General features: G+C 42.9%; 1 protein-coding gene across 4 annotated transcripts in view; it reads left to right on the forward strand.

Moving 5' to 3' along the window:
- Window positions 1-12,812, forward strand: part of RIPOR2 (RHO family interacting cell polarization regulator 2) — a 113,952-nt gene that overhangs the window by 82,694 nt on the left and 18,446 nt on the right. For 2 of the 4 annotated variants that reach the window (XM_006134000.4, XM_075921133.1), the window contains exons 12-16: window positions 584-713; window positions 4,938-5,612; window positions 8,648-8,835; window positions 10,603-10,771; window positions 12,627-12,762. In XM_006134000.4, coding sequence (XP_006134062.3) covers window positions 584-713; window positions 4,938-5,612; window positions 8,648-8,835; window positions 10,603-10,771; window positions 12,627-12,762 — 1,298 coding nt within the window. Of the gene's footprint in view, window positions 1-583; window positions 714-1,228; window positions 1,376-4,937; window positions 5,613-7,460; window positions 8,627-8,647; window positions 8,836-10,602; window positions 10,772-12,626; window positions 12,763-12,812 lie in introns of those variants that run through there. The other 2 variants (XM_075921135.1, XM_075921134.1) reach the window with 2 other exon arrangements.

The following is a 12,812-nucleotide window of genomic DNA, read 5'->3' on the forward strand; positions in this document are numbered from 1 at the left end:
TACATCCCTCCTTGACATAGCTTCAGGGTAGCAAAAAATCCCTAGACAGCACGGGATGAGAGCGCTAGGATTCAAAGCAAAATTTCTTGGCACTTTAATGAAGTATCTGACATCTCCAAACAAACACTGAAGTATTTAACATTTACATTTGTGTATATCTTAAAATGCAATAAAGCATGAAACCAGTCATGACAACTGCTGTATTCCATTGTGATGCAAGGGCTCTTTTAATAATAGACTGCCTTACTCAGTTATGTATGATATGTGTCATCTCAAATGGAAGATGATTCTTCATGTTGTAAGTCACATCATATTAGCATATATAAAGTTATTCTTGGCAGTGGACTACTTTAATCCTAAAAGAGGATCACACTTCTAAGCTACCTGCCTAATGAACAAGTTTCAGAGAAACAGTTCACTTAAAAATGGAATTATCCTTTTTAGATTTGTTGTTAAAATCCATTACTTTTGTTTTGTGGCAGGTGCAGCTTATTCCAAGGAGCCAAATGAATAAAAAGGAAAAATTTTTTCCTTGCAATACAGTCTCCTTCAGTCTAGTGAATGTGTGACTTATTTTTTGCAGCCCATTTGATGTTGAGGACTTGACCCCATCCACAGGCAATGTGAACAAAGCATCTGCTCTCCAAAGAAGGATGTCCATGTATAGCCAAGGCACCCCAGAAACTCCTGTCTTCAAGGATCACTCATTCTTTGTAAGTTAAGTTTGACCTCATAATTATATGGAAAGCCTCACTGCCATATCAACATCCTAAATGCTAAATTGATTTAAAATGCATTTTTCCAGTTTCATCATATTGCCCTTATAAACTCTTTATGAAAAGCAACACAATTCCAGATGTTCCATCTAGAAAGAAAGCGTGTTTAGGTTCCTGGAAAAATACACAATATAGTCAGTTATCTGATGCCCGTGCTTCTGCCTGTGTGCTTGTACTATCTGGGTAGATTTTATGTCCGTCCTGCAATAGCAGTTATAAAAAAAAATTAAGACTAGTCCTAGTTTAATATAACTCAAAGGATTTGCACAGGGCAAAGGTGTCACTTAAACCCTGCTTAAACCATACTTTGATGGGTTGAATAGCATTTAAGTAGCACAATGGCCTTGAAAATGAGGTGAATTTCACTCCTAATATCTCTAAAACTAGCCATTTAAGTGCTGTAACTATGATGCATTGAACTAACTCCCCCCTTTTTGCTTTAACTGATGAAGAAGTGGCTACATCCTCCACAAGACAAGCCGCAGTTGTCAATTTTAGATGCTCTGCAAGACACTTTCTTTGACAAGCTTCAGCGCAGTCGCTCTTTTAGTGATCTGCCATCTCTGAGGCTGAAGCCTAAATCAGGGCTAGAGCAATATGTGAGTTTTGCTGGTAGGAGGGGTGTGTGTTTGTGTCGTGAATGTTTCAATGCTCTGAGGCCTCAATGCTCTTGAGGCTTTCTTGTTTCCGTGCATGCTCTGTTTGATCATCTAGTTTGCTGACTGGTTGCAGGGAAGATTGAGCATAAGCCTAGTGCTATTCTCAGGACAGTCAATAATACAATTCAGTGGAATGAGGACCACTACCTAGGGATGAGGCAAAGCTTCTGTTACAAATGATAAATCAGACAACACGTCTTTAGGAAGGAAGGCAGATGCTCTGGTTGATGCTCTGGTTTTCTTGTAATCTGACTTCCAGTACTGAAAGGAAGTATAAAAATGTATGCACGTGGAAAAAAGTAACAGAACTGCATATATATTAGACTTATAATGAAATAATAAAAAACATTGAACTTTTGCCTAGAGCAGCTTTGAATGCTTTAATCTTATAAACTAAGCCACTGTATAAATGCTTACAGCTTTCTTCAGCAAACTGTCAGCAAAACATTAGCATCACTTTACATCTGTGTTGTGTTCACATGTGAGTTGTGAACAAGTGTGCTGTGCAATTCAAAAAATTCAAGGGTAAGGACTATGGTAAAAATGACAGGTGTTTTACTGTAGGTTACAATTTTTCCATGTCATTCTGACAAGATTCTGGTACTTCCAATTTTGCTGTGGTTTTTTTTTATTATTATTTTCCTTTTAAAGTTCTACATTTCTTTTCCCTCGATCTACTTTAAAGATTGGTTAAAATAAAATAATTTGTTCTAAAACTCCAAGATGTCTCAGACTTGTTTATAATGAAGACGACATTAGAAATTTTTTTAATACCACATAATTCATTTCAAAGGAGAGTTAAATGTGAGATATTTATACATTTTGCTCCTTTTTATTGATGCCTTGTCTAATCAAAGGCTATTTTCACTTAAAAATACATTCTGGTGAAATTCTGCTCCCCCTACAATGTATAAAACTCTCATAGTGGTCAGTAAGAGATGTTCACGTGAGTAAAAGATGGAGAGCTGAGATCCACTGCACAGACCTAACCGGAGAAAACTCTGTCCCTCAGAGTATGTCTACACTACAAAGTTAATTCGAACTAACGGACGTTAGTTCGAATTAACTTTGATAGGCGCTACACAAGCGCTCCGCTAGTTCGAACTTAATTCGAACTAGCGGAGCACTTAGTTCGAACTAGGTAATCCTCATTGTACGAGGACTAAGCCTAGTTTGAACTTACTAGTTCGAATTAAGGGGTGTGTAGCCCCTTAATTCGAACTAGTGGGAGGCTAGCCCTCTCCAACTTTCCCTGGTGGCCACTCTGGCCAACACCAGGGAAACTCTATTGCCCCCCTCCCGGCCCCGGACCCCTTAAAGGGGCACGGGCTGGCTACGGTGCCTGTGCCAGGTGCAAGCCTGCCAGCACCCAGCCAGCAGACCCTGCACCTGGCACGGCTCGAGCCAGCCACCCGATGCCCCCCAGCCCTCCCCCTCTTCCTGGGACCAGGCTGGCGGCTCCTGGGAGCTTTCCCAGGACCTCAAGAGGCAGGCACCCACCTGGTCCAGTGCAGACATCGTGGACCTCATCCACGACCTCCCCACTAGGCACAGGAAAGCGGCCGTCTAGGGCAGGAGAGCTGCCAGCCTGGCCACCCAGGAGCAGGTTTGCATGAAAATCAAGGTGGTCCACTGAGACCCCCGACCCTGAGCTTAGAATGGCTGTACTGGGTCAGACCAAAGGTCCATCTAGCCCAGTAGCCTGTCTGCCAACAGCGGCCAACCCTAGGAACCCTGGAGGGGATGGACCAAAGACAGTGACCAAGCCATTTGTCTCGTGCCATCCCTCTCCAGCCTTCCACAAACTTCGGGCAGGGACACCACTCCTACCCCCTGGCTAATACCACTCCATGGACCCAACCTCCATGAATTGATCTCACTTCTCTTTAAACTCTGTTCTAGTTCTAGCCTTCACAGCCTCCTGCAGCAAGGAGTTCCACAGGTTGACTATTTGCTTTGTGAAGAAGAACTTTCTGTTACTAGTTTGAAGCCTGCTACCCATTCCTTTCCTTTGGTGTCCTCTAGTCCTTCTATTATGGGAACTAATGAAGAACTTTTCTGTATGCACCCTCTCCACCCCACTCATGCTTTTATAGACCTCTATCATATCCCCCCTCCATCTTCTCTTTTCTAAGCTGAAAAGTCCTAGTCTCTTTAGCCTCTCTTCATATGGGACCTGTTCCAAACCCCTCATCATTGTAGTTGCCCTCCCCTCTCCCACCCTCTCTCTTCCCCTCTCCCACCTCCTTTTCCTAGTCTCCCCCAGTTTTGTTCAATAAAGAGAGATTCTATTTTTGAACACAATTGTCTTTTATTTTGAACATCAGGAAGGGGGGCTAGGGAGGGGTAAGTGGAAGGAGGTGAGGGAGGAATGGGGTACGAGCCCCCGATGGGGAGGACTGGGCTGGCTCTGCAGGCTTCTGGGGGTTTAACCTCTCCTGCAGCCCCCCCAATTGCCCCCTCTCCCCAGATGGCAGCCTGCGGCAAGTGCAGCCGGTCTGATGGCCGAGTGCTGTGATGTGCCCAGTGTGGGCACTCCGGGCAATCCAAGCCAGGACTGCTTTGCAAGCGGGACACCCCTGAGAACTGTCTGTACGGGGTGGGGGTCGGGTCCCTTTAAGCACAGCCTCGGCTAGCCTGAGACAGCAGCTCCACGCTCTAAGTCCTCCTCTGATGCCCTGCCGGCACTGCTTCCGGCCAGCCTTAACCCCGGTTCAGGGACCACTCTGTGTGGACATGCTAGTTCGAATTAGCAAAACGCTAATTAGAACTAGTTTTTTAGTCTGGATGCGTTAATTTGAACTAAGCTAATTCAAACTAACTAATTTGAATTAGTGCTGTAGTGTAGACATACCCTCATTTAGATATTCTACTGTCTTCTACTTGTCAGTTTGTCTCAGAACTGGTGGAAAAGGCATCATGAAAGTTTTTCTGTTTTTTTTAATCTTCTATGCGACCTACATTCACCTGTTATTCTTAGTGTAACAAATACATTTTTTGTCAAAAGTATTGCATGACCCTGAAAATCATATAATATTAAGCATTAACATGAGCTAGTTGAATAGTTTTGTGATTCTGGGATATTTTTGCTTTAAAAATGGGTGGGGGGGGGAAATAAAACAGTAAATCTGAACAACCATTAAATGAGTACAGAGGTGCACAAAAGAGCTGTAACTACATGACAATGAATGTGAAGTAGTAAACTGAATAATGCAAATTAAATTGCTGTCTGCACTTTTATCCGATAATAATGTATTCAGATCTTACTGTTTTATCATGCTCAATTGCTGGCTCTGTTTACTTGGTCAACAGAAAAGAAACTGACCAAGTTTCCTAGACCTGATGTAGCAGGTAGCACTCACATTGAAGAGTGCAGGAGATGGGCAGGTTTATGCTAGAGCTGTGTGTGTGTGTGTGTGTGTGTGTGTGTGTGTGTGTGTCACATGCAATGAGAGCTGCATTTCTGGTGTTTTAATTTTTACATGTTACATTATCATTGCAGTCCAATTCGCCAGACGGTCTCTTTGAAAATGGGATGGCAGCCAATGAGAAAAAACCAGTATCTTTCAGTTTTGGCGATATACCCAATGGAGATTGTTCTCCTCAATCCAGCACAGTCAATTCGGTCTCTACTCTTGACCCTTCTAGTCCTGAAATTACTGTCATACCTCCAGAGCACAAATCCTCAACGATGGATACTTCCAGCACAAACTCATCCCTGGACTCTACACCTGAGTCAAAAGACTTGAAGTCAGAGCCAGAGCACACACCAGTAAATGAGAACAAGAAAAGTTCCAGAGTAACCTCTGAAGTTCATCAAAAGCCTCCTGGCCCTGGGAGCAATAACCTATTTATAGATTCTAGGGTGCCTGTCTCACTTCTACAGGACACAGATGAAGTGTCAGAGCTGAAACCAGTGGAACTGGATACCTATGAAGGCAACATCACCAAACAGCTGGTAAAAAGGCTCACCTCAGCAGAGGCTCCAATGACACCCGAAAGGCTGCAATGTGAGGGATCAATAAGTGGCGAATCAGAAGGATATAGGTCTTATTTAGATGGAAGCATAGACGATGCCTTTCAGGGGCTTCTCCTAACACTTGAGCCACATAAAGAACAGTACAAAGAATTCCAGGACCTGGACCAAGAGGTGATGCGTCTGGATGATATTCTTAAAGTAAGTATATTTTCAGAAAACACTAATAAAGAACATCAGAATGAGTATAGTAGGCCCTGTGAATTGTAAACAGCAAAGTACCATTTGTTCAGTCTGCTTTCAAGAGCTCACGAAAAATATCTAAAACCAACTGATTCACTCCAATCACGATTGACAAACCATCTCTTTAGATTAGGGGTCTCCAACCTTTTTACACCAAAGATCACTTTTTAAATTTCAGGGCAACCCAAGATCTACCCTGCCCCTTCCCTGAGGCCCCGTTCACTCCATTCCCCCATCTCTCCATCACTTGTTCTCCTGCACCCTCACACTCATTTTCACTGGGGATGTGGACTCTGGGCCAGGGGTTTTGAGAGTAGGACGAGGTGAGGAGTGCAAACTCTGGAAGGGAGTTTTAGTGCAGAAAGGGACTCCAGGCTGGGGCAGTGTGTTAAGTGCAGGATGGAGTGGAGAAGGGGGTGCTGGCTTGGGTGGGAGGTCAGGGCTGCAGGAGAGGGTGTAAGATGCAGGCTGTGGCTGGGAGCCAGCACTTATCACAGGAGGCTCCTGGCCAACAGAGTGAGAAAGGCTGCTTGCCTGCCGTGACCCCATGCCACTCTCAGAGGTGGCTGGTTGCAGGCTTGTCTGTACTCCCCTGGAGCGGAGGAGGCGGGGAGAGAAGGCAGCAAGACAGCATGCCTCCATGTGCTTCCCCCTGCCCTGAGCACCTCTCAGAGCTCCCATAGGTCAGAAGCTAGCCAATGGGAACTGCAGGCATGGGCAGCTTGCAGCGACATGCTGTCCCATTTCTCTATTCCCCCCCCCCCCCCCCCACCATGGGAGTAGAGATGAGTTTGCAGCTAGAAGGCAGCCTGTCTGAGCCCTGCTGCACTGCTGGGTTTTAGTGGCCCAGAGATCATGATCAACTAGTTGATTCTGTAGCCTCAGCCAATCGATCGTGATTGACAGTTTGGTGACTCCTGCTGCAGAGTGACATTTTTGTCGTTTGCAGTTTGGTTACAAGTACCTTACATTCTTGAGCAACTCATAGTTTAATGTAATTAGAAGATGAAAAAATAACGGGGTTACCTTAATGAACAAAAAATTGAATAAATTGCCCCCACTGCAGAAATTATATAGTGAAACTATGACTATGTTGTGCAGGAGGTCAGATGACAGTAGTCCCTTCTGTCTATAAAAATCTGCAGGCTAGAACCTCAGTTGCTATAAATCAGTATGTCTCCCTCTGAAGTCAATAGAGTTCTGTCAGTTTCTGCCAGATGCAGTTCTGGCCTCATAACTGAAGGGGTAAAATTTTTCAAAAGCATCTAGGTATCTTAGCAGCACCAGGTATATTGAAAGTCACTGAGACTTTCGCTCTTAAATCACATATGCTACTTTGTAAACCCGCTCCTGAGTATCTAAATCATAGTACCAAAGTAGTGTACGACTGGAAGGGACCTCAAGAGATTGCCTGATCTAGTCCCCTGGACACAAGGTGAGACTGTGTATTGCTACAAATCTTATAATTAGGTTAAGAATGAGACTGAGTATGTGATAAAACTAAAGGAAAAATGATTTTAACATATATTACAATACGTAGTGTCTAACCTTAGATTTGTTTTACAGCTCTTCACTCATTATTGAGACTCATTTTTCCCCATAAGATGATATTCATGATTCTTTATCATGAGGGCAGAGTTAATTGGAAATAGCTGATTTCAAATGCTTCATATTCATATGCCAGGTGGCCTGTTGGCATGGTCTGAATAGTGTAGAATTAGCCACATAATTGAACTAAGGAAAGGAGGGAGAGGTTGTCCTTTTACTTTACCATTTTAACATCTGTGTTTCCATTGGCATTTACAGCTACATGGTACTTTTCCAAGCTAAGTGCTTTTTTGACAGCCCGTGCCTCCTGCTCTGGCTCCCTGAACTAGCTCCGAAGTGGATTTGTACACGAGAGACTACAAGTATCGGGTATTTTTGAACTTCTCAGCCGCTCTGCTGCCTGTGCAAATGAGGTCAGCTGTCAGAACAGTACTGGGGCAGGGGAAAGTATTCATTTCGCTCTGTGAAGCATATCATAACAAAAGGAACAGAAGGGGGGATGCATGTTCAGGTGGTGCTGCTTGGACTCTTGAGACCACTGCTGCTTTGAGATCACCATTCAACCTGTTAATTTGCTTGAGGATCGAGACTGTGGGTCACTCACTGAGTTGCTGGAATTTATGCGCAAAAGGGTCAAGACAAAAGTTGTTCTAGATGAAGAAAGCTTCTCTTGACTCTGTCAGCAGGAAGAGAAAAGTGGCAGTTCAGTTGCCAGTTTTATTTTGTCCAGGACAGGAAACTGCCTTCCTAGCTCTTCAAATGTATAAGCAGAACGAAAGGTGGATACCTATCTCACAGGGGTGTTGTGAGGATTGTTTAATGTTTACATAGCCTTGGAAGGTGTAAGATACTGTAATGCTGAAGTATTAATATTATGTACAGATGGCATAGGTGCAAAACTCCAAATCACCCCCAGCTGTGGGCAAGTGTGGTGCTGGAATCGGACTTGATTCAATAGAGGAATGTCTTGCTCTCCTCCTCTGCCTCTAGCCCTGTACAATAATATGGAGAAATGGGACCAAATTCATACCTGATTTAATCCACTGAAGTTATCCCAGGAATGAATTTGGCCCAGTATTGCTTAAATGAATGCATGTAATTAAGCTTCTGTATCTAAAATTACTGCCTTATATTTTCACCCTTCCACATGTTAATTAACGGTGTCCTCTTGAAGGCCACCGAAGGTCCCTTCCCTTGACTAAGTGAAAACGTAATCATTTTTATAGGACGAGAGTTGAATGCCAGCCTTGATGTGTTTTCCATTTGGAGCTTTTTCAGTGTGCCAACTTCAATTGTATTTCTTATGAATATGAAGGTTTGAAATTAACATAACCCAATAAAATGAAGTTTTAAAAAGAGCATGAAAAGTTGTAAACTCTCATTTTATCCCTTTATCCGTGATTAAACATATGTGTGGTGTTCATTGGTTTGTTCTGCCTTTGCAGTGCAAGCCACCAGTAAACGGAAGCAGGTCCTCCAGTTTCAGTCTAACAGTTGAAAGTGCTTTAGAAAGCTTTGATTTCCTGAACACCTCTGACTTTGATGAGGAGGATGGTGGAGGTGATGAGGTTTGTAATGGTGGAGGAGGAGGTGCTGACTCAGTATTTTCAGACACTGAGCCCGAGAAGACTAGGTAAGTGAACAGTGACAGCCAGCTTGAGGCTCTTGAGTCAAGCTGCTACACTAGTTCTTTGTCACTAACAGAGAGGATCCTGGTGCACACATTATTCAAGGAAGATTAAACTAGATATCTGAGGTTATCAATCTGAGGTTTTCTATTAGTTAACAATATGAATCTCTTCAAATGCAGGTATCAATTTTTCCTTGACCAAACTACCACAGTCTCTTCACCAAAAGAGAAGTGTAATAAATTAGTGCCCCAAAGATCAATATCTGCAGAGCCTCTTCCTTGATATAGGTTTGGACCTAGGTTTCCTTGATTTGGATTTAATAACTAATTCCTCTGTGTTTTTCCCCCACCCTTATCTTTTCTCTCTAGCCCCATGAGTGTTTGCAGTGGATTAGGCTTGTCAGTAACAGTAACACAGGGCCAGATGTAAACAGCATGGTGTAGGTTTCCTTTGAACTGTAAGAGTGATGACTGGTACTTTGTTCCTGGCCCTCATTCCGCCACTGTCTGTGTGAGGAGACATAGTTGTGTGTTTATGTTCTGTCACATCACCTTGTGAAACTGACTGTGTTTTATCATTAGATCCTCATTATACACGTCACCTCAGCAGAACTAAAATATGATGCACAGAGTCTGCACACTTCAGCTAGGATTGCAGAAGGAACAAAGAACACACAGTGGCTTTCTAAAAGGAAAGCAATGTTTCCCACTACCTGTCATAGCACCTGTAAGGCATTTTCAAGCCTAAGTAAGCAACCACAATTCTGCCACCAAAAAACTAAACACCCCGATGCATACTTTCCCTCCCAACTTGGACTTATGGTGGAAGTAAATTATGTAAGTTGCATTGTTTGCTAACTTAGGCATTATGAACTTGACCCTGCTCCCACTGAGGTCAATGAAAAACTGCATGCAGTCAGGCCTTCTATAGGCAGCATTGCAATTAAGTCAATTAGTGTTAAATGAAAAGGGCTCCTTTTTTTTCTAATGCAAAGTTTGACAGCAGCCTCAATTCCAACTCTGATTTTAGCTGAATTTTAACATGTAGTTTAGAGCATCTAACCAAGGTGCTGCGGATGCTCTGATTTTTAAAACGTTATTGTACATTGGAAATCAGTATTGGGCTCTACATTCAAACCAGGAGAGAACACTGTTGCAACAAGAAAATGGAAATAATGATTTAAACACAGTGAGAATAAGTTTTATCCTGTGGGAAAAAATACTGTGAACTGTTTGTTATACATACTATGCCTAGAACAGCAGATGGAAACATCATATCTTTTATGCCAGCCATATTTTCTCTTTTACTAACAATTAAACCTGGTGTTCTCAAAACACTGATAAATTAGTTCTTAATGGTTTAATTTTTGAGAGAACTACAAATCAATCATGCAGTTTAATTCAGAACGATTTGGTAAATAATAAAGTCAACAGATGAAAAAATAAAAAGTGTGAACATGGGCAAATTTCAAAGACTTCTTGGGGAGTTCTCCACAAAAGTGGCATTGTTCTGGAGGAACAAAGTAGACCACTGTGGATGCAATTTGTCTTTTAAATGTATACAATCATTCCGCATTCATTACACAATGTTACTGCCAAGTTAAGATATGATGTATTCATTAAAAGGCTTCTGGCTTATCAAGGGCTGTTTGGTTACAGATCACTGCTTGCAGCAATTCTTCTTGTGCCTGATGTTAGTCATGTTGAGTTAACGTGCTCTGTCCGCATGAGAAGAAAATCAACTCCTTACCCAGATTCCTGCATTAACAGTTACAGATCGGAGCACTCAGAAGCCAGAGGGCACCTCAGTGAAGCTTTGACTGAAGACACAGGAGTTGGGACCAGTGTAGCTGGAAGTCCTCTGCCACTGACCACAGGGAATGAGAGTCTTGATATCACCATAGTTAAGCATTTGCAGTATTGTACACAGCTCATTCAGGTACACCTGCTCTTTGGGGTTATATTTTCAATAATATTCCTAGCAGCATGTGAGGGGCAGCGACTTAGGGTTTACATTGCTTGGTGAATTTAATGCTGGGTGAAAGCGAGGCAGGAGTCAAAATGAATTGAAGGGCTGGCTGGGGCCAAGAAAGTTTCTGCAATGTAGCTCTTCTAATATGCCTCAGTTGTGACCGGCCAGGCCTCTGTTGTGCCAGTCTTGGCCTCTTCTGAGCTGAGAGAGTCAGACCTGCAACTATAGGACTGTTTTGCGACATGAACTACTAGGAAAGTGCAAACCACTCAATTCACTTTCCCCCAGATCCAAATCCTGGCACTGAACCTGCCATTGGCTTTGTGTCAAACTCCCATTGACTTCCACTCCACTCTCAGTTTTATGTGAGTTTTAGATTTCTAGAGGTGACATGGAAACCCATTGGATCCACTGTTTATTCTAGCTCAAGCCCACCGGTGGGGGTGGGGGTGGGGCGAGAGGAGAGGGCAAAGGGGGCAATTGCCCCAGGACCTAGTATTTCAGGACCCAGCCCCCACCGCTGCTACTGCAGCAGTGGCCAGAGCCCAAGGCCATTGAAACTGCCACCGAAGTACCAGGCGGCGCTGAAGGGCTGTCAGGGGAGGCTAGCCCCAGCTCCACCCCTTGTTCCTGAGGCCCTGCTCCTTCTGGGAATGCAGAGTCCCTCACCTTTGCAAAGAGCTCAACAATTCAGTTGGCTACTCTGCTCTAGCTAAACCCCAGGCCTCTGGAAGTAAAACAAGATATTTTTGCTTTTAAGTAACACAGAGGCATTGAGGGAATAAATACAAGATGATTCTTTAAATGCAGGGAGTTGTCAAATGCTACTTTTGCATTGGATTCTGTGAGCAAACACAGTGGAATGTACAACAATGTATCAAAGGCCAGTCTTCGTGTGAACTAAGTCTGGATAGTTTTGCATTACACAAAACCAAAGTAAAAGCTTGTCCCAGGATTTTGTGTTTTGCTTTAGAGAAAAATCAGTGTTTTCCTATTGTATTGGAATAGATTGAAGCCTCATTTACTGCATTTGGCTCTCCACTCCCAAGCAGATATAGTAAACATCTATTTCTAATGGCCACAGGCTCACTCCTGCTACAATGAAAAGCTAGGCCTGCTTCTGACATCTTTCTGATTTAGACAGTTAAATCCCATCCCTGTGGAATAAGGAAGGGTATTGGGCTCAATACTGGAGTAACAGCATGAAATTCTGTGGGCTGCACATGTCATGCAGAAGGTCAGACTAAATGATCTAATGCTCCATCCAGTCAAAGTGCGTAAAGCAGCTCTTCAGTATTTAAAAGTGTATTTAGGTGTCTATAAATGGATTTAGGTACTTTAGTTAGGTATCTATACATAAAAATTAAGCCTCTAAAAAAATCAGTGTGCAACCACTGCAAAACATACAAGCATCAGACGCTTTAAGGGGATACTGTACAATAGAACCTCAGAGTTAAGAACCACCAATCTGTCAACCACAAAGTATGCAATCAGGGAGCAGCTCCAGGTACCAAAAAAGCAAATGTAGCACTGTGTTAAACACAAACTACTTTAAAAAAAAAATCAAGGAAAAGCAGCATTTTTCTTCTGCATAAAAAAAGTTTCAAAGCTGTATTAAGCCAATGTTTGGTTGTAAACTTCTGAAAGAACAACCATAATGTTGTGTTCAGATTTACAAACAACTTCCGTTCTCAAGGGGGACTACTATACAACCAGTTTATCACAACAGTTTTTACATCAGATCAGACAATTTCAGCATGATGAAGTGTCCTCAGGACTGTTAGTAGGGTTCAGTAACTTTTTTTAATCCTTGTTTTGTTAGCAAATTGTGTTCTCCGGTAAAACTCCATTCGTTGTAAGAAACCTCCTGGATAAGCTGTCCAAGCAGGTTGTAATAGTAGGAAACCTGGCAGAAATCAGCAGTGAGAATATGGGCAACATCATTTCTGTAACTGAAGGTAGGTAACAGCGTAGGACGTTGCCACTTGGAAAGATTGGACGCATGTGT

This window comes from Pelodiscus sinensis, chromosome 2 (assembly GCF_049634645.1).
Source record: "Pelodiscus sinensis isolate JC-2024 chromosome 2, ASM4963464v1, whole genome shotgun sequence".
Lineage (NCBI taxonomy): Eukaryota > Metazoa > Chordata > Testudines > Trionychidae > Pelodiscus > Pelodiscus sinensis.